Below are 26,299 nucleotides of genomic sequence, written 5' to 3' on the forward strand. Positions count from 1 at the left end.
TTTCTGCAGCATGCTTTTCTTTTCTTATCCAATCTTATTTGGCTGATATGTTCTATATAATTGCACACACATAGTTTTCCCTCTATCACCACAATAATGATGCCAATATTTTTATTTGTTGTGGAATTATGGCGTAGACATAAATGATATATTCAAACATGAGTAACGAGCTGATGGCATTGCAAAAAAATGCGGAATTTGACTTGGTTTAGAAAATATAGATGATGTTGAGTGAAACATTTCATGATAATTTAATCCCAACAATAAGCAAACATACAAAGATGATGACACAATCATGAACAGTGTACCAAAACTGACATAAAAGAACTAGTTGATCCATTGTAAACAATATATAAGCCTCTCTGTAGACACATTTTAAATTAGCTACTACAGTACTGTTGAGTGTTTTCAACCAATTTTATCTCATGTATATTCCAAGCTAAAACAAACAACATTATTAAGCCAATTCTTCCTGTACCTGATCTCTGTACAGCACACTGTAACTTGATCCATCTTCTGAAAACATTTAGTATCTTATATGATGCATATTAATTTATGTAAATAATTCAAGCTAAACAATAAATAATATTGAGATAGCAGAGAGCATTTTAAATGGTCCTTCCGTTCTGTTTTCTTGGTCTCGTAATGTTGAGAGAAAACGTCTCTGTCCTCCGGATGTGAGATTCAATTCGGACGTCTTACATCTTGAGCCAACTCAGGTCTTCAACTCTGGATAGGAAAAGAGTAATATGACACACATGTAACAATCCAAGACCTTTTAATGTTATCAACGTGGAAAAACCCTCTGTATCACCCCATCTTAGATTCTTTTGTACAAGTGAATAACCACACTCACTGAGTATGCGCTTTTGTAATGCGCTGCCCTGCTGCCATTAGCTCTGCCAGGTGAGCCACAGCAGGATCAAACATGAGGCTGGCTACCGCCACCACAGTATCATCTCTATGAACAAAAAGAAGGGAAATAAGTCAATGAACGATTTAAATTATTTAAACATTTTCAATGATGTGGCACAGGAAAAGGATCAGTGCGAAAAATAGGGAAATATTCAGCCTCTACTCACTTAATATAAAATGCCAGAAATTTTCTTTCCTCCAATTTGCCTTTGAATACAATTTCTGTGTAGCCCTCCCCATAACCTAGGGTAAAAAAAAATGCAATAACAGTTGCAATTTTACTCGAGCTTAAAGGTAAAAAAAATACCTGCATATCGGATACTTTTCCCAAGCAATACAGTCCAGAAGAAAGGTACAGACTCGATTTTTGTAGGGATATTTAGCATATTGAGGGCAGCAACTCTTCCTGAAGATGCAAAGAGGAAAAATGCATCATCTGCTTCATGATGTTCAAGACAATGAAGCAAATCTTACCATGAGCTTGTGACATTTGCCAGTGACCCACATTGACCCGTTGATTGTCTCGAAGAGTCAAAGGGAAGGAGGTGATGTCTCCCGCACTAAAAACATCTGCTACGTTGGTCCTCATGAACTGAAGAGATATGTCACGTATACTTGGTACAATATGCAACATAGTCATGAATGCTAGAGCAACAACCACTGAGTAGTTACATCACCTTGTCAACAACTACTGCTTTTCTGGGATCTAAATCAACTTCACTTCCAGCTAGAAAATCGGAATTGGGGATTACACCTGAAGGAAAAAAAAGCATACGCAGGCTAATAAATGACATAGCAAATCCCTCATTACATTTTTTATACATTGCTGTTAATGTGGGGTTGGATTATACTTTGGTTACCTTTTAAGAGTTTATGTTTAGTATGACCGTCAATAAAAATAAAATGAAAGAAAAATATGCACAAATTGAACAAAAAAAAAAAAATCAGAATTAAAACATTGTAATTTAGTGGGATCATTTACCTATTCCTATAATTACTATATCAGCATCCAGAATGGTGCCACTCTTCAGTGTCACACTTTTCACCTGCAAAAAAACATTTTTCCTCCAGCAGTGCTTTTTCAATCAGAGGTTCAAATTAGTTAAAAAAATAGTGTAAATAAATGAATGGGGGGAAAAAATACCGAGCCATTCTCTCCTCTGATTTCAGTGACGCCGTCATTCATGTAGAACTTCACATTCTGTTCTTCCAACATCTTGAAAACATGAGGCATTGTCATGTGGTAGCAAGAACAAACATTAACATTCAGATTTGTGTTTCTTACTTGCATGGTCATATGGCCAATTTGGGCTCCCAAAGACCGTTCAAATGGATATTCGGTGGTTCCTACAATGGCAACACTGGAGGCTTTGTTAGCTAAATAAGATGCCACCTCCATACCTTGCATTTAAAAAAAACACACACACTTTTCACACTTTCATAACAACAACAGCAAGAAGAAAACTAATTCCAACCAAAAATGAAAAAAGTTGACAACCTATGAAGGAGGCTCCAACGACAACAGCCTTGCGGCCCAGGCATGACGCATGAATGTCACTGGCGTCTTCATACCGCTCTAGTGACTTCACTCCTTTCAGATCACTACCGGGACATGTGAGTGGTCTCGCTCTGTGTATATTGAATTTTTTTTTTTTACACGTTCGCATAGTCTGACAAAGAAAAAGGCTGTTGAGGTGACATTAAAGATAAGCCTTGCCTGCAGCCGGTTGCGATAAGAAGCTGGTCGTAATGCAGCAAACCGCCATCCTTCATTGTCACTGCTTTTTCTCGTGTGTTTACAGCCACTGCCTAAATATAAACAAAAAAACGGTCAACCTTCGTAGGATGTTGTTAAAAGAAGACACATGCAAACTTCACCTCTTGCTCTGTCCGCACTTCTATCCCGTACTGTTGTAAAAAATCACCAGAGCGGAGGACGATGTTGCTTATATCCACATTCATAGCCTGAAAAATGGGTGGTAAGGTCTTTGGATTTAGGATGCCTTTATTGGTAATGCACACAAACCTATTTATAACTTTGAAATTGGAATCAAGCAGGACATTGCAAGATGTGAGCATATCTCATAGAATTTCAGCTCCAGAAAGCAAAAGTATGCAGTATGAATTCCTACTGTTTATTTGGCTTCTTCCTCTGGAATTTTTTAGTTTCTTATGTGTTGGCAGTACAGATGGAAAAGATAAGGTATTTTTTATCGACCCCACCATAGGGGAAATTCAGGATTTGGACCAGCATAAGCAAACATCCAGAAGAAGAGAAAAACTATACATATACTGTACAACTACTCTTATTCTTGATGATCTTGTCAATGATTCTTTTTGGTAGGATTATTTTGAGTGTTTAATAAAAAAATAAATGAAAAAAAAGAGGAAAAACATTGTAATTCTTACCTTACTCAGTTTGGGCTTGTCAAAAGGAAGCTGAGAATCTTTGGTTACCATGACAATTCGGCCCTGGTAGCCGTTCTGACGCAACGTCTCAGCACACACCAGGGCAGCAGGGCCTAAAGTCACAAAACATCCAAAAATTAAGCCCACCCATTGATGGACAGAATGTGAAGCCTTTCTTACCGCCTCCTATGAGCAGGATAGTATGTGTGATGTTTGGTAAAACACTACACATCTCCTTCACGCGCCTGCCTTGCTTAAGAGCCTGAGGAGAGGAAGAAAGTAATCGTTTGCTATTAGGTTAACATGCATTATTTCAATCGAGCTAACCTAACTTGCCTTTTTCTTGATGGAAACGTACACCTTTCCATCTTGAACATTCACCTGGTCAAAATAGCAAATACACTATTATGAAGGGAGAAACTCCCAACATTTTGTTGTATGCAACTTGAAATAACAGTGAAAATCCATTCAGGCATATTTTAAATTGACTTTGATTTTACCTTATAGCAAGGAAGAGAATCAAGCCCAGGATACTCTTCAATATCTCCCGTTTTAATATTGAAACAAGCACCATGGAAAGGACACCTTACTCTGTTGCCAACCAATGCTCCTACCAAGTCAGAGTATGCATTAAATAATTGTAAAACTAAAATCATTCTGAGCTGAAAAGTTTTCATTTCCGATGAAAGAAAACATACCTTTAACTAGAGGGGCGTTATAATGAGAACACTCAGTTCCAATTGCACTGTACTGACCCCCACTTCGGACAAGCAATACCTTCTGGTCAGCCACAGAGACGACTTTCATCCTTAATTTCAATCAAAGAGTGCAATCACAATGTTATTCCTCTGATGAATGTATGAGCTGTGTTGGAAATGTTCCAGAACTTCTGTCACAAAACTACTAGTTTTCACTTTTGAAGTGGTTCTACAACTCCTGCATCTATTTGGACACTGAATGACAGTGCAGAATCTCTTGGTGTATGTGCGGGTTGATCTTCTGGCCTACATTAAATGGTAAAATCTGTCATTTGAGTTTTGTGACAACAGTCCTGGAACTTTTCGGACCAGAGAGGTCATGTGACATACTGGCCGTCATCGAGGTCGTCCTCCTGACAAACCAGTCCAGTCACCTCCTCCGAAGCTTTGCCTTGATCTTGGTTATTCATTCTGTTGAAACATGAACTCATGAATGTCCCATTGTTGGCTTGAATGCTTGATTATCACAAGCTTTGCTGTGACAAAAAAACGCCGCATTTGTGTGTGCTGTAAAAGAAATGAGTGATGACGTTCATCTCATCTCATCTTCTGAACCACTTTATCTTCATTAGGGTCGCAGGGGGTGCTGGAGCCTATCCCAGCTGACTCCGGGCCAGAGGCAGGGCACAAGGAGATGGACAACCATGCACACTCACACCCATACCTAGGTGCAATTTACAGTGTACAATCAGCCCACCATGCATGTTATTTTTGGAATGTGGGAGGAAACCGGAGTACCCGGAGTAAACCCACACAGCCCCGGGGAGAACATGCAAACTCCACACAGATGGACGTGACCTGGATTTGAACCCAGGACCTCAGAGCTGTGAGGCCGCCCTGAAGACATTCAGTGTGCCTTAAAAATGAATGACCTGAAAGATTATCAATTTATTCTTTTAAAGAAAAATGCCTGACATGCAGCAGATAAAACACCAAGCAAATAAGCAAAACAACCCCCCTTCCAAAAAAAACCCCTCAGTACACTCACATTACTGAAACTAAAAACATTGCCAAAATGACCTTGCCTTTACATTCAAGAGACGGGGAGATGCAAAACTCTAACAATAATCAAGTGCACATGAAAAATGTACTTGAGCAAATTAGGTTAGTTAACATATCCTACGGCGCACTTAGTGACAGAACAGTCATGCAATTATTGTACATCGCTCAAGAGGATAGATGCTCACCTTATTTATTCTTTAGTGAATTATTGCTTGTTACAACTGGATGAAGTCGGTCGGTGTTAACAGCACATGATCTGTACAGCATCTACGTGCGTGATGCGCTCCAAAGCATGTGACAGTCGACTCAACTGTTCTGCTTACAGCTTGCACAACTAACAAACTGCATCGTCCTTAACCCGGAAGTCGGACTCTGTGTTGACATCTCAAAAACGACATTTCCCAGAGCTCCCTAGCAAGCCTACACTGTGACGTCAAGTTTTGCTTACTATTTTGTAGTTTTGAGACGTTCAGGCTTTGTGCGTATTTCACACACTTCACATGTATACATTCCACACTTTAGGCTTTTCCACTAAACAATGAAAAACTAAGAAACAACATCAAGAAGTTGACTTTGTTACCAAACACAACCCACTTTGCAGGATTATACTTAAAACAAGACGTATTGCGTGTGAAATGTTTCAAAGACGGACGGCTGACGGCTGAGTGGTTAGCGCGTCGGCCTCTCAGTGGGAGAACTGGGTTCAAATCCATGTCGGTCCACCTGTGTGGAGTTTGCATGTTCTACCCGGGCCTGCGTGGGTTTTCTCCGGGTACTCCGGTTTCCTCCCACATTTCAAAGACATGCATGGTAGGCTGATTGGACACTCTAAATTGCCCCTAGGTATGAATGTGAGCATGAAGGGTTGTTTGTCTCCTTGTGCCCTGCGATTGGCTGGCCACCAATTCAGGGTGTCCCCCACCTCTGGCCCGAAGTCAGCTGGGATAGGCTCCAGCACCCCCCGTGGCCCTGGCGAGGATAAAGCGGTTCAGAAAATGAAATGAGACGTTTCATACACTCATACCTAGGGGTTATTTAGAGTGTTCAACCATGCCTTTGGAACGTGGGAGGAAACCGGAGTACCCGGAGAAAAGCATTGACAGAACATGCAAACTCCACACCTTAGAAATAAGAATAGATTGAAAGTTTATTATAATCAGTGATAACCAATGAGTGCGGTAAATAAATAATGATGAATAAATAATCATATTCTCACTTTTGTTTGTTTGTATGTCTTTACAGGTGTAGATACAACAATTTGCGATTAGTGCCGTATCAGCCGCTCTACTCACTCGTTGGATATCCTGGGGAACTTGAACGCGGCACAAGACATGCTTGCTCGTGGCCGCGCCCCATTTGTAGTAGGGCGGGGAAAAGCAGTCTGTTTGGTTTTGCTCGTTGTCAAAAAGTTACACAAGCATCGAACGAGATTGTTCAACAGAGGTCGTCTTCCAACCCTCAACAAGTCGTCGTTACGCTTTGCGTCTTCATTCATCTCCACCGGAGATTGCCCACCTGATAACACGGAGCTTTGGCCGCTCCACGCGCTCTCTTCTCAGTGGCGTACCCCGCCTCGCGTCATCTCCACACCGCTTTTGGAAGGAAGAGCAACCGATCAAAACATACGCCCTTTTGGCCTCTCGGGACCTGGCACGAGCGTAACTTCACGGGTATGTGATTTGGGAGAGCTTTTCCTAGGAACAGTTCGTTAACTACGGCGGCCAAAGCCCCAGTCGTCAAGCCTTCGCGCTCTTTACGCGTTTTTGGGGGGCCATGGAGCTGAGCTCGGTCTTCCTCACCACCGGAGGAGCCTTCGGATTCTTCCGATGTTTCAACGCCGTGGTGGGAAGACTACCTGTGCCCGAAGCTGCCACCAAGAACACGACCAGATGGAGAAACATCTCCACGTCCTTCTTGCACAGCCTCGTCACCGCGATTTGGGCGCTGCTTTGGTAACCCGATTTTTTTTTGTAATGGCCAATTTAAATTGAGGTTAAGGAGGGATCACGTGACTGAACTTTTGCTATTTTGCAGCTTTTTCCTGCAACCAGAGATGGCTGAAGATTTGATAGAAACGCATTCTGTGGTTTCCCACGCGCTGGTATCATTTTCAATTGGTGAGTTTTTAAAACAAAACCTTTGTAGTTTCGAAATGACTGAGTTTTGTGGCCTAATTAAGGGAGGGCAGTCTACACTTGTGTGCCCTTACTTCAGGGTTTATATTTTTCATATTATTATAACGTGACATTCCTTCATACTGTATATTGCATGAATAAAAAATATTGAGGGCGGCCCAGTGGGGAGAGTGGTTAGTGTGTCGGCCTCACAGCTCTGGGGTCCTGGGTTCAAGTCCAGGTCAGTCCACCTGTGTGGAGTTTGCATGTTCTTCCCGGGTCTGCTGGGTTTCCTCCAACATTCAAAAAAAAACATGCATGTTAGGCTGATTGGAGACTCCAAATTTCCCCAAAGTATGGGTGTGAGTGTGCATGGTTGTCCGTCTCCTTGTGCCCTGCGATTGGCTGGCCACTAATTCAGGGGGGGGAGCCCGCCTGTGGCCTGGAGACAGCTCGATTGGCTTCATCACCCCCCACGATCCTAATGAGGATGAGGCGGTTCAGAAAATGAGATGAGAAAAAATATTGACGCCAAAATTTTCAGAAAATTAAAATATTCACAATCTTTGTTTTCAAGTAGACGCTAATTCAAATGGAGAAGTTTAAGTAAACCAAATAATAAAATATTAAAAATAGATAATGGAAATAAATGTCCCCAAAAATAAATGATCATAATGAAATACATATAATTTTATGTATGATGCAAATTTGCAACAATGGGCATCTAAGGGAAAAAAGGCTAAAAGGCATTCAGGTTGTTTTGATCTGGAATATAAATATTTAGCAACAATAGACACCAAGGGGTTAAAATGTAAAAACATATGAGCGTACCACACTTGGATGACGTTATTGGAGAGGGATTGTGGATACTTTAAAGCAGGGGCCGGGCAACTTTTTGACAGAGAGACCCATAAACAATTCATGTTTTCCTTGAGAGTCATACTCCAAATTTAAAATAAAAATACATGAAAATGTAGTTTTTAAAAGTCATTTCATCTCATTTAAGGTACAAAAAGTCTCTGAATTCTTTTGACAAAATTGTTACGCTGTTGCTAATCAATCACCATCAATGACAGCATTCATGCGGAAGAGTCCAATGAAAAATAATACGATTGAAGCGGTGCCGGAGGTAATGCCAATGCCACAGTGCTGACGTGATGCTTCTATTGGTGCGTTCGAGACTAAGCTCTCTCACCAGTGGTTTCCATATTTTTTTACCTTACAGGTTAGCGGACACCCAAAGGCACAAGAGTCACATATGGCTCCCGAGCCATAGTTTCCCTATCCGTGCTTTAAAGGCTATTGGCAATAACCAATCAACGTCTTCACAAGATGAAGTCTTGTTTTTTTTTTGATCCAACCAATTGAAAAAATCTGGTCATCAAGATGTTACCAGATCTGTTCAACAGACGTGACTTCAGCAGATTGACGCATGAGGAAATTTTACATGTCTAACAATCGGCAGGTTCTTTCTTTACATTTAAAACGTTAAAACTTTTTTTTTATGGCCTGTTATATCTCCAACATTGAAACCCAGTCCATGATTCAAATTTTTAATTGCTCCGTAAGAGGCGGGTGGCACGTATGTTTTGGAAGTGTGATAGCAAGCAGGAGCATGCAGATAGAAAACACCCACACGTGTGGAAATGCACGTGGGGCCAAGATTTTAACCAAGAATTTTAGAACTGAACTCTGAGGTCAAGCTGTCTCCCACTCAAGTGATTTCAAATATTTCGCAATTCCCTTTTGGGTGTGTTTTTTTTCTCCACTCATTTCAGACAAAGACTTTTGAACTTGACTTTGACACAATTGACCCTTATAAAAAAAATCTCAGCTCTTTTTTTGTAAAGCAAAATTTGGCCCTATGTGTCTCATACCAAGTTTTGATCAGCTGGTTAACTGTTAAAATATTACATGTTTAAAACAGAAATATCAGGTGTAAATGTATTTCTCATTGTTTATTTTTATATTTTGTTCAGTGGGCCAAACCTGAATCCACTTGCTTGTCCACAGTCTTAAAATAGCAAGTGCTCCTGTTTCCCCCACTAATCCTCAAGTTGTGTAAGGGTTGCCCCTGGCCTTCCGAACCACAGCTCCATTGGCCATGTGCCAAAAGGCTCGGGCTCCCCCAAGAATTCTCAGGATGCTTAACATTCTTTGAGGAAGCCCAGCCCTGAAAACCCTGAAAGAACAAAGCGAGTTGATGCTACGTGAGTCTCAATAGAGGGCATTATGAGTGGCCTGGCGCACTACACGTCACCCCGTTCACTTTTGTCTCAGCACAAGAGCGACCACAGTGCAAGAAGTCGCTAGTTTCAACTTTTGTTCCATTGGAAAATTCAGACTTGCCTCAGTGACTGTTGTGTGGTTCTCAAGTTTTGCTAATTTTTTATCGTGTTCGCTGGCACACCATTGGCACGCTCCTCTTATGGTTTTTCATCTTTGGTTCACAGCTTGTTGAAAGAAGAGCTTATTTGGGGAGTCCACCACAATCTCTGCAACTAATCCACTAAGCGATACTGTTTAATGTGTGCTTTTTTGTTTTGCAATGGTCTCTGCACTATACATAATTGGATTAAACAAGATGCTGCCACAGGCAGACAACACCAATAGTAATAATCATCCGATCATGTTTGCACTTGTCAGTCCCAAACAATATTTACAATATATTGTAATTGACCTGGAGAATACAAAAACAAAAAAGCAACTTCACTATGAGTTCAGTATGATAATTATGTGACAAAAGGTATTCTTGAAAAGGAATGGAATAGCTAATAGTCCGGTGGGACTCGGAGAGGAAAATAGCAAGCTCATAAGCCTTTTTTTCCAGCCAAATGCTCCAGTCATACTTTGAATGGAAGTCAGTGGAAACTATCTGACTACTGTACTGGTGATGAACAGAACCATTATTCTTGCATCAGCAACATTTTGAGACACTTCTAATTTCTCCAGTTGTGTTGCTGCCTCATAGTCAAATCATGACAATATTTTTATATACACGGTGTACTTATGGTCAAAAGTTCTTCTTTGTTTGTGAGCTTTTAGTATTGGAATCTCAGTTTCCGAGTTTGCGTGTTCTCTGCGTTTGTGTTTTTTCTACAAAAATCCCCTCCTCATATGGTGTCCCCCGATAAGTCAAGTCAGAATGATTTTTTTAAAGCTAATTGTGAATAGATAGCATATACTTGGCATGTTTCTGGTTCACTATTACCCATGTTTGTTGTCTCTGCCCCCTTAAGTCCAGCTGCATTTTTTAAACAAACACTACAGTATTAGAAACCACATAGCGATGTTACCAAACTCGCCTGTCCTGCATTCAAATTGCTTCAGGATTAAAAGGCATTCAGCTCTACCATAGTGCATCTAAGGCATGTGCTCAGGGCGTCAAAAAAGGAATTCATAATTTCCGGCATGGTGGACAAGTGATCAGCACATCTGCCTCGCAGTGACTTGCAACCAAGTCATGGTGTCTCCCACCTTCCCGTTGTTGGCTAGGATAGACTCCAGGATCCCCGCAACTCTTGTGAGGATAAGATGAATGGAAAATGAATGAACAATTTCCCCAAATTCAGTTTTCTTATTTTTTATTATTGCAATACTTTACACGAACAAGGCAGCATCTCGAGGGCAAAATTGAAGAATGTCTTCGTAGTCCTTAAAGAGGGTACCAGATGTACAATTTCCTGTTTTGCCATGATGTACAGGTGTGACCTAAGACCTCCATGGTAGTTAAGGGGGGAGGATTGAGCATGAAATGACCCTTGGTGTTGGATTTCCAACATAAGGGAGTAATTCTGGCCTACCCTCGCCCACCCCGCTGCCTTCATCCTTACTACTCCATTATTTTTTACAGCAATCTGAAAAGCGGTCACCATGGATACGGCTGGTGGCGGCGAGAAGGAAGGAGGGTGGGTGTCGTGGATATGAATAGCTCTGCACTCTGAGATGCATTTTGGTTGTCATGGAAGCAAGATCCCTCCCCCCGGGCTGCCTTGATGCCCATGGCATCTGTTGTGACAGTGAATGTATTTTGTTGTTATCAATGAACGAACTGCCCCCCCCAAAAAACTCAACATTTATGTGAGCTCCATTTTTTTCTGCTCAACAGGTTACTTCATCTATGACCTGTTTGACATGGTGAAATGCCAGAGGTTCACTCAGTGCTGGGAGCTCGCCATACATCATACTGTAGTAAGTTTCAAACACAATAAACCTTTAAGTCAACTTCAAGTTGGGTTGCATGAAAGATCAATTTAGGGTTTGTTGTTTGCCAATCTGGGTGTATGTATGCTACACTACAATACATGACACAGATGACTGTCATAGCATTTATCACACCATAACTCCAGTGCAATAACTTCATGCATAGTTAGGCGTAAGACAAAATACCTGTCTTTCTTGTCTCTTTACAAGGAACAAGTGTCGGAAGAACAAAGTAACAATCATTGCGAAATGTAACAAATATGCCTTGAGAGACTCAACCTTGCCGCTTCTTTCCAACACAGCCTGGAAAAACTGGTTGGATCAGCTCAGTTTTCTTTTGCCATGCTGGAAAACTGTGGTAATGGAAAAAAATGACTTGGGAAAATTTCTCAAGAATATCAATGACTGTCACATCCTTTTTGCTTTTCAATTTTTGTACTTGTGACAACGGAATGAGTACTTTTTAATGGCCTTTATCTCATAGCATTAGAAAACTGCAAGTACATTTATCTGGAAATAATCTTCTTCAAAAACCTTCAATAGAATTTTCCAAATCTGCAACAAGAAAAAAAGTAGGTGACTTGCACGACAAAATATGTAAAAAGTCAAAGAAACTAACTCACTGGCTGCCAAATGAATTATTAGACGCCCAATCCATTTTGACAGGGTGGCCTTGATGGGTGTCGATGGTTGATGTTTTTTTATGTTCCATTTAAATCTTATTTTCCTGTCTGGTAAGACCTATTCTGTGAATACCGTACATAAACCAGGACTAAAATGAAATGAAGCAGTATTTGCATGCCTTCTACGTTATAATGCAACAGGCAGTCATTGCCCTCTTATTATTCCAGCGTGCTTTGGTTCCATGCTTGCAAAACTCAGAACCTGAAATTCCAGCATGTGATGTCACTCACTTGTGACAAAAGAGCTATTCCAAGATGTCAAGCAAGCAAATTATTTTTAAGAACTGTTTTTAATCCCATCTCGGGTCATAGTATGATTTAGAGATTCACTGTATTGAAATGAATGTTGAGTTAGGCAAAGACGTTTGCTTATGCCATTTCCATCCTTCCCTTCCTCTAAAGCAGGGGTCTCAAACTTGCGGCCCGCGGGCCAACTGCGGCCCTCGGGACGATAATTTGCGGCCCCCGTCTTAATATGAAAGATTAATGTTCGTGCGGCCCGGAAAATTGATATGAATGACACTTGTGTTCGGAGCAATGTTCCCTCTAAGCTGCGCGCGTGCGCAATTGCGCACTACTCTCGTCTTCTCTGCGCAGTAGCAATCATATGGCGCGCAGTAAAAAAAAAATCGATTTTTTTTTTTTATTATTTTATTTTTTTATTTTTTTTATTTTTTACCCCTTTCCCCATGATGGCGCCGTTTAAGTGGCAGTCAGTGGCAGTAGCTCTGTCCACTCATGTTTTTTGTGTTTTACAGCATGTTTTACATGAAAAATTTGAGGGAACATTGACATGCACCTGCTTGTGGCAGGTGTGATACTGGTGTGCCCATAGCGAGCAATGATGATGTCGTGACCGGATGATTCGCCTAAGACGTTTCGCCGACGGCCGTTTGACAGACGGACAGGTCGTACTAGTATTTGTTAGTTTAATGATTAAATACAAATAATAGTATTTGTATTTAATCATTAAACGCTGTTTTCAGCTGGATTTGACCGAATTTGAGAGCATTTTGAGCCGTTTGGCGAATGGACGTCTATAGACGTTTTTTTGCCTACATCGCGATATCATCCAGTATTTGTATTTAATCATTAAACGCTGTTTTAGGATGGATTTGACCCGATTGCTGTCATTTTACGGCTCGGTTCTGCTACATCTGCCTGCCCAAGAGTGCTTATTCCCGGACTGCCATGCCCGCCCAAGAGTGCTTATTCCCGGGCTGCCATTGATGGTAGACGAACATTGATTTTTACTATAATTTGGACAACACCGGCGGCGGGCCAGATTAAAAATCCTAACGGGCCGTATATGGCCCGCGGGCCGAGGTTGAAAAACTTGTACACACACGATCCGGCGGGGCGAGCGCGCAAATCCCGTTTCGGCGAAACCTCCATTCGGCCGAATGAACGTTCGGTGGAACGTCCATTCGGCGACCTGCCCGTCTGTCAAACGTCCGTCGGCGAAACGTCTTTAGGCGAATCATCCGAGTACCGATGATGTCGCTCACACTGGTACTCAGTGCGCTCAGGGAGGTTGTCTTTCTGCTCAGACCAACAAAAAATTAGAGGGAACTTTGGTTCGGAGCTGAATGAACCAATCACGGTGAGGTATATGGCTCTGGAGGGCGGGACATCGGCCGGGCTGTCCAGTGCCTCGCTCACTCACTCATTCATTCCTCCAATCAGCTGGGCGGAGGAAAAGCCGTGAGGCCGATCACTCCTCCGCTGCTCTCAGCATAGAACTGAATGAGGCGCTATGATCCGTGATCCAGCCTGTGTCAGTGTCTGTAGCCATCTCCGCGATTGAAACGGAGAGCGAAAGTGCACATGCGCCACAAACCCGCGCGACTGAATGTGAAAGATCAACCCGAGACTCATTCCAAGTGGAAAAACATATTACAGAGCCCCAGAGATGTCTCTTTCAAAGCCTGCCGTGAAGAGAAAGGTCGGTGATGAGCACAGACTGTTTCAAGAAAAGTGGGGAGTGCAATATTTCTTTGTTGAACACAGGGGCACCCCGACGTGTCTCAATTACACTGAAAAAGTTGCGGTGCACAAGGAATACAATTTGAAACGTAATTGTACTACGAGACATGCTGAGGAGTACGAAACATACCAGGGAGATCAGAGAGCCAACCAGGTTGCCAGTCTTAAAACACGTCTTCTGAGGCAACAGGATTTCTTCAAGAAGGCTACCAAAGACAGTAATGCAGCAGTCAAAGCTAGCTACGCCGTTTGTGAGTTGATTGATCCTGTGCTAAGTGATCCCAAATGGCTCATGGACTTGGCTTTTCTTGTTGATATCACACATGAGCTTAATGTACTGAACAAGAAGCTACAACAGGGGCAACTTGTCAGTGCTGCCTATGACAACGTGAGAGCATTCTGCACTAAACTTGTGTTATGGAAAGCCCAGCTCTCTCAGACAAACCTTTGCCATTTCCCAGCATGCAAGGCTCTCGTGGATGCAGGCACACCATTCAGTGGTGAGAAGTATGTTGAGGCCATTTCGAAGCTACAGGAGGAATTTGATCACAGATTTGCAGACTTCAAGACACACAAAGCCACATTTCAAATTTTTGCGAACCCCTTCTCCTTTGATGTGCAAGATGCCCCTCCTGAGCTTCAAATGGAGCTTATTGACCTGCAGTGCAACTCTGCACTCAAAGCCAAGTTCAGGGAGGTGAGTGGAGAAGCAGACAAGCTTGGGCAATTTTTGAGAGAGTTGACCCCCAGCTTCCCTGAACTTTCCCGAAGGTTCAAGCGGACCATGTGCCTTTTTGGGAGCACATACTTGTGTGAGAAGCTCTTCTCCACCTTGAACTTCAATAAGTCCAAGTACAGGTCCAGACTTACTGATGAGCATCTTCAAGCTCTACTGAGGGTCTCCACTGCTTCCTCCCTCAAGCCAAATGTGACTATGTGAGAAGAAGCGCTGCCAGGTCTCTAGCAGCAAGGATTAGGCAAGAGAAGCCGTGTTCAGAATATTTCATGTTCAATGTTCCATTCAAGTTCAGAAAGTTAAAGGTTAAAGAGCTGTTAATACAGACATTCGAAACGGAATAAAAATAATTCATTTTCACTACTTAGCCAGCCAGTGTATATCTACTGTATGCTCATTAGTATTATTTGGTTTTGTATTACTGATTGATTTATTTTTTATTCATCTTTAAGTTAATTTATTTAATTCATTATTTTTTGTTAAAAAATAAAGATATTTGATAACGTTGGAATGTTTTATCAGTGCTTTTCTTGTGGAAATCCTGATGCGGCCCAGTCTCACCCAGACTCGGCCTCTAGCGGCCCCCAGGTAAATTGAGTTCGAGACCCCTGCTCTAAAGGCTGAGGCATGAATGGATGTTTTGGTTGAGCCAGCTGGCCCCAAATTGTCTCACGATCAAAAAAAGTGATGAGACTTAGTAACTTTTATTCAAATACCCCGCACCTTCACCACTGCCTGCTGTTATTGGCATTTCCTCCCAGTTTTCCTGGTACAAAACCTACCCTCAACTTTCTTTAGCATTTTAAGCCTTTTTTCTTCCTCGTTCTTTTCCTTCAGATGAAGTCATGGAATAGAATTTAATAAACATTAGTGAGCTAACTAAACTGGAGGATCTTTACTATTTGTACAGTCAAATGAAGTTTGAATTATGAGCACAACTTCACAGCTAAAATGATTTGGTATGTTATCCAAAGCTTGTAAAGAACTTAAATACATTCTGCAAGAATATGTCAGTATCTTGATTATGAATGAAGGAACTGTTTTGACACCATCTCTATTTTCCCAAGTCAAATAATAATGTTTTTACCATTCCGTCTTGACTCTAACCACAGCTGTCTCTTAGCATTTGCAAGACGCCTTGTGGTGAGTGCGGTTAACTCCAGGTGTGTCAAGACATTACAAATATTCCAATTTGAAAAAGTCATGGAATCTTCCTCCCTCTACTCCTGACTGAAGGGAATCTTGCAACTTGCTACTTGAAAGCTTGTGCAAAATGAAATCTGTGAATTTTGTGTTTAGGATATATTCATTCATTATCCAAGCCGCTAATCCTCTCTAGGGTCGCGAGGGTGCTGTAGCATATCCCCACTAAACACAGGCAGCAAGCAGGGTAGACCCTGAATTGGTTGCCAGCCAATCACAGGGCACATGGAGACTAACAACCACCACACATACACATTCACACCTGAGGACAATTTGGGATGTCCGATCAATCTACCACGCATTTTTCAGACACGTGGGTGGAAGGCTGGAACCCACAAGGTGTTGAACTTTCGATTTCAGAACTGTGAGGCGAACACGCTAAACACTTTTCACCCCTAGAAGAAATAGGTTCCCCCAATTTGAATCGGATATGTTTTAGGTACTGTAGACTTCTTCATCCATGACCTTGACCTGAGTAGTGGTCAGTATTGAGGCAAATCCAATTACCAAAGGTTTTAGAGAGGCGTGTGTAGTGCAATTGCAAAACGGGATGATTTAACATTCAGTTCAACAGATGTCCTCTTATTTATCCTCCCTGCAGTCACGTCCACTCTTCGGAAGTGGGCTGTAAAAAACACAGTAAAATAACATGCTTATTGCAGTTGAATTCTATCCTGAGGTTTTGCATGCTGTCTTGCTTGTTTTGGGGTAACTTTTTAGGCTTTAGGCTGGTTATCTGTGCTCAATGATTTACCGCTGACCACTTTAGGGTGTCTAGTGTTGCTCAAAGTCCATTCAGATAGACTACGGATCTCCATCAGCTAGTGGTGTGCAAGATGAACTGATGGGTGAAGGGATTCAGTTACTGCAACATTGAAATGGTTTACTTGGAAACGCAAACACATTTCTGTGGAATGGTCCAGTAAAAGAAAATGCTGCTAGGCAAAAATAATAGCTTTCCTGACTGTATATCTTGGTGCCAGGTACTGTTAGTCCTCTTTTGCTTCTTGCTAGTTTGTGGAATCTGGAATTTCATGATTAGTTGTCTACAAGGGGAACTTCTACAAGATTAAGCAGCTGTTTCAGTGTCAATGTGTGCAACTTTCATGTGATTTTGTTCTAGTCAGCTGCACTGAGTCTTTGTTCGACGCTTTTCAAAACATGTTTGCATGCAGTCAGTTGTTTTATAGGACAACATTTAATTTTCTACCAGAATTAGGGCATCACGCACTCATCATGTATATTGGTTGGATGCTCTTATTTAGCTACGTTCATGCCAATACATTTCATAAGCTTTTCTTTGTTTTCTGTATTATGTTTTTACTTATACGCGTATTCTGTCATGGTTTGCTGGTCAATTCATGCATCAAGGCTGTAACAGAGATTTTATTCATTTTAAGACACAAATCTCAGAAGCAGGAAATTCAAATTTAGCATCCATCAGCCAATTGTGCTGAAATGAATCATTAGGTAGATTGCATTTGGTTTCACCACATCAGCTATGGGAAGGAAGGGTCTTTTTTTTAATTATACGACTTCTTTGCGTCTGCCAAATCTGATAGAGTACATCATGTTTTAGTTTTCCAGGGATGAAAATCAATATTTCCAAGAACTGTCAGTTTGCTTTAGTGGATGGAGAAAAGTAGCATACAAGGGAATCTCCGCTATCCAACGCAATCAATGAGTTTAAAGTGAATCTCAAATGAAAGAATATATTTTAAGTAAACTTTAAATAGTTATACACGTACAGGCTAAAATCTTATCCTATCGAGTGGTGTCCCGATTTGATACTCAGTATTGGTATTAGTACAAAAGATTGGATCTGATCTAGTAGTCGTGTCTTTTCAATACCATGTCGATTTTCGGCTGCTGTAAATAAAACTACTTGGCAAACATATGTGCTCAGTGGGATTACTTTTCTTTAGAAACCAAATATGTTAACTGGTGAGGATAAGCGGCTTGGAAGATGTATGAATGATAGTAATATTATAGTTAACTTTTTGTAAAATTGTGTAAACAAAGCTTTTTGTGAGAACCATTAATGCAAAAATATAATTTGTCTTTTGCTGGTTAAATGAATTCTTTTGCTTTATTCTAAAAATATAGGTCAAATAATTTGCATCGGGACATCCATCTATAGCATTTTTGAATGAAGTTCTACTTAGTTGCTGATTGCTAGAACACCAAAGTGGGTGGGTAGCCATACGAGGGTGGGTGAAGACAGCAGCAAAGGGGGATGGTATGAGATGATTTAATGCATTGCATGAAATGTGGGGGCCGCGAGCTGAATACCATTAGAGAAATATGGAGTAGTGTTGTAACTCCGAGATATTTGGATGGAGTACAGGTGTTATTGAAAGGTTACTCAGGGAGTTGGAGTTTTTTGTTGGGTGTGTTTGCTCCGTAAGGGAGACGGTAGGCACCAGATGTCTCTGCTCTTGTGGGGGTGATATGATTACGCAGTAAAGGAACGAGACAGCTGAGAAATAAACACATTCTTGTTAAGAGCAAGGAGAGAGCCATTCAATATAGGAGGATTATTTAAATACTGTACATGAGGAATCAATGACTGTATTCCTTGAGGAAATGTTATCAAAAATGGTTTTGATCAACAAAGAGGACAACAGTGGGCAGGCCACGTGTAAACAGTCTTGGTTGATTAAAATGTTTTTTTCTCACAAGGTAATTAAATAGCATACTAACTACTTTATGATTTTTCGATTATCGCGGCCATGTCTGGTCTACATTAACCGCGATATTCGAGGGATTACTGTATACAACTTTAATGATACTAATCAGGAGAAATCTGGAAATAATTGAATAATATATGGACAGTAAAATACATTTTATGAAAGGATTATTTAATATGAAATGAATGAAACCACTTAATATACTTCATTTGAAGTTCTTATCAAGCCAATAGAAATGCAAGGTATCAACAAGTTGGACCCAAGTATGGACATTTGCAGTTTCATCCCATAGAACTGAGTGTACCGTCTTGTTTGTCTTATGAGGCCCGAAATGGGTCACATAGCCCAACACGTATGTGCTATGCATACCAAAGAGGCTGCAGACAAGGAAAGTCGAGCTGTAAACATTACAATAGAGGAGGAGATGGTATTTATTTATTGTTGTTGTCTATTCTGTTAAAGCTATGCAGGCTGACAAGGTGAGGTAGCTGCACCCTGTTCCATGACTCAAATCATCATTTGATTGATGGAAAAATGTGAAATTGAACAGAGTTTAATGCGATAGTCAATGCTATTCTAATTGCCCCTCGTTTTTTTTAAATGTTTTAAACCTTTTCTGATGATCTGGTTTGAAGTGCAGTAGGATCTTGTGAAGTCCGGTGTTTTTTTTCTTCTTCAAAAATGCCCGTGACTTGAGCGTGATCTGCCGTCAGGCGACCAGCGTTAACTCAAGTCGCATGATATCAGTCATCTCGTGTCCTCCAGAAGGATGCGTATATCTTTTGAAACCTTGAACTCTGGTTTAATCATTACTACTGCTTCCAAGGAGTGGCTGTATGGTTGCCTTCTCTTTGTGAGCTTCATCTTTGTTCCCTCTCTTGACCTCTGCGATATAAACTAAGCACGGCTTTTAGAGGCTGTAAATTTTTTATTGCTCTTTAAGCTTATGCTTCTGATAGTTACATGTGAGGCAACCGGACATCCGCTGATTGGTTCTAAAGACAGCTCCATATTTTTTTACTTTATGGGACTTAGCTTTTCCCATCCTTTCATATCATTGGCCACAGTCTTATCATCTTAAAGTGTTGGACGTTTGATGTTTATCGTTGGTGGTTACGCCTTAATTTTTTTTTGTAAGAATTATATGTACTGAATGTTTTAGTGAGGAAATTTCAAATGTGAATGACTTTTCTCATGTCTGTTGACAATTGTAGCAACTTGCAGAAAGTCTTCTCCATGTAGAAATTGTTGTAGCTACGAAACAATGGCAAACAACTTCATGTTTTTGAAGTTGATTTTCATTCGGTTTTACTCAGAATACTCAAGTGGCCTAAAATTTTTGTCTGTCTACAGCCCAGATTTGCTCTCCTCTCACCCTGACACTAATTTGTTTTTTGAGTGGTGTGATATAACAGCCGCCACATGGGATTCCGGACTAACGTTTAAGAAATCCAAGTGTTCAAATGTCTCCTGGAGCGGTTTGGGAATAACTGGGATTCTCCTTCTTTTTCTTGGACTGCTATGAAATTGGCCTATGTCCAAAAATGGCTTTCAGGCTTCTTTCAATCTTACTTAGTTGGGTTTTTTTTTTTTTAATCATACGTGTGTATCCTTTGAGCCTTAACGTTATGTTGTGACATTTCCTACCAGTTTACCTTTGTCACAAGTCAGATAGTTGCGCTTCTATCACCTTTTATCTGCCAAGATTAGTCAGGGGCAGTTGTGATTGGCTGATTATCGCATGCATAAACATCATAACGATAATGGAGTATTAACAAGCACCAAGCTATGAACATTTCTTTGGGTTATTCCCTTTCATACTTGCAGAGTTTGTGTTATCAAGGTTTTGCGACTATGTTTTCTTTTCTTTTTCCAGGTAAAAGCATGTACGTACTCGTTTTTATTGTACGTGTGCTCGGGTAAACACACTGACATACAACAGGTAGTTGTATTTTTTTTTCCTTCTGTATAGCCAAAAAAAAAAAAAGTACACTTTTATTTAAAGTATTGTTTTTACAATTAACTTTCCAGCAACTCACTGAAACTATTTTTAGTTCATTTTTGGGAAAATTTGAATATTCTGGTCCAGGTTGAAATCATTGCCAACAAAAACTTTAGGCAATTGATACCTAAAAATTGTCACACACACATAAAACTAAATAATCAACAAGGATATTGAAACAACTTGGTAAAAACTTTGTTTTGTTGACTAACTGCAGTTAACATCATTAGTCATAACTTATGACTAAATAGTCTTATGATAAGACTATTTTAAGAGCTAACATGCTTCTCCCCATAAACCTTATTATGGTGGCCTTTTTGTTTTAGCCACACCCATTTGCCTAACACATTTTATTTGATTACTTTTGCAAGTGATAACATTGTTACCAGATAACAAGAGACACATTAGAGTAAAAAGCTACCAAGTTACTAGTGCAACCTCTGCAATATTTTCCTGTTAGAGGAGGTGAAAACAAAGCCATACACGCGCTGGTGGCCCCAAACGTTATTGTTAGAAAATGACCACCTCATCAGAGTGCCTTTTTTGTTTTGTGCTCAACAGCGGTTTTGTCCTATTCACATTGCTTTTAAGCCTTTGGCAGTGACTCTGCTGGGCCACTATGTTTTTGGAGAAAATGGACTTGTTTGGACTAGATGAGAACGGAGTCTACTGTGTGGTTATGCAATAAAAATAAAAGCCATTTTGGAATCGTTTAAAATTAATAACACGACATAACGCCTCCCTGACTTCTAATTACTGTTATTAAATCTTAGTCATGATGTTGACTTAGTGTTTTTATATTATAGTACATGGGCCACCAGTACCGTGGTGTCTGTGATATTTTTTTCCCACGCAACAATGTTGCTTCAAAGACAACACTAATCACTTTGCACAATCAGTGTAAAATTTTCTCGATCTAACGAGGAAAGAAACATAGCTCAACAGAGTTTCGACTTTACAAACATCTTCTTTGTTGTTCCATGTATCCAAGTGGTACGAAGTAGTACCGCTACAGTGGGGGAATAATGCAAGTAAAATGCTCCTAAACTCTGAAAAGAATGAATATGAAAGTATTTAAGACAGAAGTTATAGTACATTTTACAATAGTCAAATCTTAAAATATGGATAATTGTACTATACATCAAGCTAAAATTAAAAGTCCAGTCACAAAAGTATCTATAGAAGCATAGAGTCCAATAGTACATTCAAGAAAGGGTGTTTATAAATGGAGAAAGGTGTGCACTGTTCATCTTTGCAGGTGGCTTTCTGGGGTAATAATGGCTGTTCTAATTTAAAGCGACTGTAAACCACAACCAAGTTGTTACTTTTGTTTACATGGTGTCATGTCAACCTGGTCCCATGACACCAGCTTGTCACCACACTCTCTGTTTCCTTGCATCATTCTGACTCGGAATGACCTTGGTGTGCTTTATTCCAAATGGGCGTGTTCAAACATCGGATGTTATGATTGCACTCTATGAATGAATGTCAGTCTTGAGAGTTGCTTGCTTTTTCCATGCTGCCCTCCTGTGGAGAGTCAGTGTCTGTTGTTATTCAACATATTTTGTAAGCACTGGTTATTGCACTCTATGAATGAATGTCAGTCTTGAGAGTTGCTTGCTTTTTCCATGCTGCCCTCCTGTGGAGAGTCAGTGTCTGTTGTTATTCAACATATTTTGTAAGCACTGCTTATATACTTAGCAAAGGTGTGCTGACCTTTCCTCTAAATCCCTCCTATCACACGAAAATACTTTTGTCTTCAGTATTCCTTCATACATTGATGTGTTCTAGTTTTTGTACAAAATGCTGCCTGACAGAAAAAAAGACAAATACCTCCGCTGCTCCCAAATGTGAAGAATATTCAGACATACATTGCTTATTTTCCAAATAAGGTGTGGAATAAATGGACAGATGGGATAGTCGTCATTTTATGTAAGTTTATCTAAATTTAGTATCAAAGGCTGTATTCTCACTATTGTCCAAATAGTTAGCGGTGGGCGATATGGCAAAAATATCATTTCACGATTTAATTTTTTTAAATAAAAAATCACTAGTAATATTTTAGCTTGATTCTTTTGTAGATTGTTTTTTTAAAGACAAATTTCAACTCCACCCACAATTTTCCTTATCAGAATTATTTAGATGTACATGTTAAATCCAAAAAAAGGAAAACACTTTTTAAGACATAAGCTTTCTGAACTGGTTTTAAACCAATTTAAATAGTGCCTTTTTGAAATTAAATTGAGCAATGAATATAAACGTAAAAGGCAATGAACAACAACTTGAGGGACTTTTGTTACATTAAAAACTAAACACACCAAACAAATTAATAGCCAGATGTCTTGTGAGCCGTACAATCCCGATGGACGATTTAACGGTTTTCAGCTTTATTAGATTGTCAATATGTAAAAGTCCTTAACAATGCAATACGTATCATCGTATGACCCAAACAATACCGAGAAATTAGATGTCTGAAAGTTCATATTTTCTATCCTAACACGTTTCCTTCTTGTGTTTCCCTTCTTCAGGTGATCACTTGTTTCGGCCTGTCCGTGTTGACGCACCGCTACATAGGTTTCGCCGTGGTGGCCCTATTGGTTGAGATCAACTCGGTGTTCCTCCACCTCAGGCAGATCCTTCGGTTGGCCAACCAGGCCGCCGGCACCGTCTACCGGGTCAACAGCATGATCAACCTGGGCACCTACGTGGTGTTCCGCATCAACACCCTGGCCTGGATGACCCGTTGGCTCGTGCTGAACAGGGACAACGTGCCCCTCCAGGCCTACACGTTGGGCAGCGTGGGTCTGGCCATTATGACGGTCATGAACATTATCCTCTTTTACCGCCTGCTCAGGAGCGACTTCTTGAAGAGCAGCACTCGGGAGGCCAAGAAGGAGAAGGAACCATAGGGAGAAATCTTTTTGCCATCACGTGGGTTAGATTTGTTTTTTTCCTTTTTGTTTTCTTTGTTGTTTGCAGCTACATTTCAGACCCACAGGGTGTTTCAAAATGTAGCTAATTTTGAATGAAGCCCACTAGCACCTCCGTTTGAAGCCGGGAATGTAAACCATCGTGCGGCGTGTGGCTGGGGGTGCCGTCACCTCCGAATGAATTAATCAATTAATCTCGTATACAAAGCTAATGTCTTTTTGATCTCCTTACCTTTAAGCCATCTGCTACCTCAAGGTTTTAACACTTGTCTGCCTTCCCAGAACGAGCATTTTAAATGATTGTCAAATGTGGTACAACCCGTAAACTGCGCTCTACCAAAATACAGCCCGTCTAATGGAACCGAAAAGATTCAAGGGAAAATGTCAAGGCAGAGCTTCGTCGGATTTCCTGTTTGGTAATCCAAAGGTTCAAATCCAGCAGCCAACTGCCACCACTTTTGGGAACACATGAAACCTGTGAAATAATCGGATTTCATGGTTTTGGATGGCTTCTGTCTATTATTGTTGGAGTTAGTTAGCGCTTAGCAGGCTGGTGCGAAATATTTTTTTTCTTGTAATGATGTAAAAGGCAGCACACTCGGCAAATTACCTCAGTTAGTGAATGATATTGTGTTTTTCTTTTCCTTTCTAAATTTAAAAGCGTTCCAGGGCTTCTTAATGAAATGTATATGAGATTCTTTCTTTATAATATCCAAAGAAAATAGAATTACAGTGCCTGTAATTTGAATGGCATACTGGAATTATTTAGGCTCGGAAGGCAGATCGCTCTCAAATTAAATGCAAAGTGCAGCGTTTATGCCAGGCTGACCAAGAGCACAATTAGGGTGTCACATTGGTACTTAAGTAAACCAGACATCCAAGTATTTATGAATAAAATTTGAAAGTAATCATCTAATTTGGGATGTGATCTTTGAGAAAATGGGCAGAGATGTTTCTTCACTTATGTAATTCTTGATTGAGTTCAATGCCAGCTTGTAAGCTTTGTGGAATAAACGCACCTGAGATCTTGTGAAGACGGTGAACACCCACACAATTCACAGTTGGGAAGGAGAATAATTTTGTTTGTAAATGTTTAGTATATCCGTAAACTGCAAATGGGCAGAAGGAAAAACACTTGATAAGTAAATAATTGATTGCACTCTATTGCAAGACAGGCAGAAATGTGGTTTAAATTCCTATTTTTCACTTCATAGGGTGTATTCATTGACCAATAATGAAATATCTCAAACGCATTTGGGAAAAATGAACCTAACAACATCACTCAGATTCCACGAGCTAGAATCAAAGTCACTCTTTGACCTTAGCAAACATCAGATTTTCTTAAAAATAGAACTTCAATTTGTGAATATGGGGGTGTTCACTGTACTACGTTCAGAAACGTGCACAGACAGGTTTTATAGCGTTGCGGTCCATTTGTCGTGTGTATTTTTTGTTCAGCGGGTGAAATTGTGGATATTTCAATTTGGTTCTTGAAGTGTTCAGTTAGAGATTAAACCAAGTGCAAGTTAAAACATTTGAAGCTAGTAATTGTAATTAATGTTGTTGTAGTCTCCATAGCCAATATTTTTACAACCCTGTTTTTACAGGGCAAATCATTTTAGATGTCAAATCCAAACACGAAGATAGATTACATACAGATGCTGCTCTCAACTGAGTTTTCCATCAAACGCTATCCGTGTTAAGCATAACACAGTATTGCTGGGGAAAGAGAAATGTTCAATCTTCATCACAGCAGCCTTATAAAGATCAATATACTGTTATTTGTTACATACTTGACTAGCAAATGTAGGCGGCGTACTGTTCCTCTCTCAACATGAGTCATGTATGTGTGTGAGTGTGATTGGACTCTTATCGTAGAGTTGTATTAAAGATTGGCAGCCGAATTGAGATACGGTACTTTGATTTAGCCAGCACGCAGTTTTGGCCAAAATGTAATACCAACACTGTGAGACTATAATTAACATTTTAACATGATTACATTGTGTCTGATATCTTTCCAAACATGCATCATGATTTGATTGCAGTTATTTTTTAATAGTGTTTTAATTCCTAAGAAAAAATGGATTTCTGATGTGAAACCATTCAAATATTACATATATAGAGAGATAATATCATAAATTGCAAAGCACAAGATGGTTGACTGAGAAACATCCATGAGCTGTGTAAATATCCCTTTGGTTTTACTGGAGCAGAATGTTATTTCACCCTCTAATTTCTGTTAATAAAAACATAGTTTTGTGTTTTAATAAAGAGAATCATTATGTAAAGTTGATATTGTGTGCATGTGATTTATAATAGAATAGAATTAATAGAAATTAATTGAACTTTTTAGAATTTTATTCATTATTTTTATGATCATTTTCCTTATTTATACATTTTTGTTTATAAATAATGCTGTATGTAAATATAATTTGATTATTCTATCAAATGTGTCCCAAAATGTGAAGTTCAAATATAATGGAGGTCAGGCATTTTTGGGGCTAAGCTTAATTTTAATGATTTTTTTAATCGTGTTGTTGTAATTCCTGTCATGTCCACTAAACGGTAGTACAGTAGGCAGTACAATTTGCATCTTTGTGCACGTGCTTTTTTGGTCGACGGGCGCAAAGTTGGTTATAGTCTGGTGTACTATTATTTTTATATAAAA

The 26,299-nt window shown here is 40.1% G+C and overlaps 2 protein-coding genes across 2 annotated transcripts; one reads left to right on the forward strand and one right to left on the reverse strand.

The window, feature by feature from the left end:
* Positions 1 to 97: 97 nt before the first annotated feature.
* On the reverse strand, positions 98 to 5,488 carry aifm4 (apoptosis inducing factor mitochondria associated 4). Its single transcript, XM_077611491.1, has 19 exons — positions 5,270 to 5,488; positions 4,413 to 4,493; positions 4,023 to 4,132; positions 3,825 to 3,934; positions 3,661 to 3,705; positions 3,505 to 3,586; positions 3,325 to 3,437; positions 2,794 to 2,880; positions 2,633 to 2,724; positions 2,414 to 2,544; positions 2,201 to 2,316; positions 2,060 to 2,131; positions 1,898 to 1,961; positions 1,593 to 1,669; positions 1,390 to 1,507; positions 1,223 to 1,321; positions 1,083 to 1,158; positions 857 to 961; positions 98 to 729 (listed from the first exon to the last, which is right to left on the reverse strand). Exons 2-19 carry the CDS (start codon positions 4,490 to 4,492, stop codon positions 699 to 701), a joined length of 1,608 nt encoding a protein of 535 aa, XP_077467617.1. The 5' UTR covers position 4,493; positions 5,270 to 5,488; the 3' UTR covers positions 98 to 698.
* An 844-nt stretch (positions 5,489 to 6,332) lies between these two features.
* On the forward strand, positions 6,333 to 25,924 carry tlcd2 (TLC domain containing 2). Its single transcript, XM_077611069.1, has 4 exons — positions 6,333 to 7,036; positions 7,119 to 7,201; positions 11,307 to 11,389; positions 23,230 to 25,924. The coding sequence occupies exons 1-4, from the start codon at positions 6,858 to 6,860 to the stop codon at positions 23,608 to 23,610; spliced, it is 726 nt and encodes a 241-aa protein (XP_077467195.1). The 5' UTR covers positions 6,333 to 6,857; the 3' UTR covers positions 23,611 to 25,924.
* Positions 25,925 to 26,299: the final 375 nt, after the last annotated feature.

Source organism: Stigmatopora argus, chromosome 10, assembly GCF_051989625.1.
Source record: "Stigmatopora argus isolate UIUO_Sarg chromosome 10, RoL_Sarg_1.0, whole genome shotgun sequence".
NCBI lineage: Eukaryota > Metazoa > Chordata > Actinopteri > Syngnathiformes > Syngnathidae > Stigmatopora > Stigmatopora argus.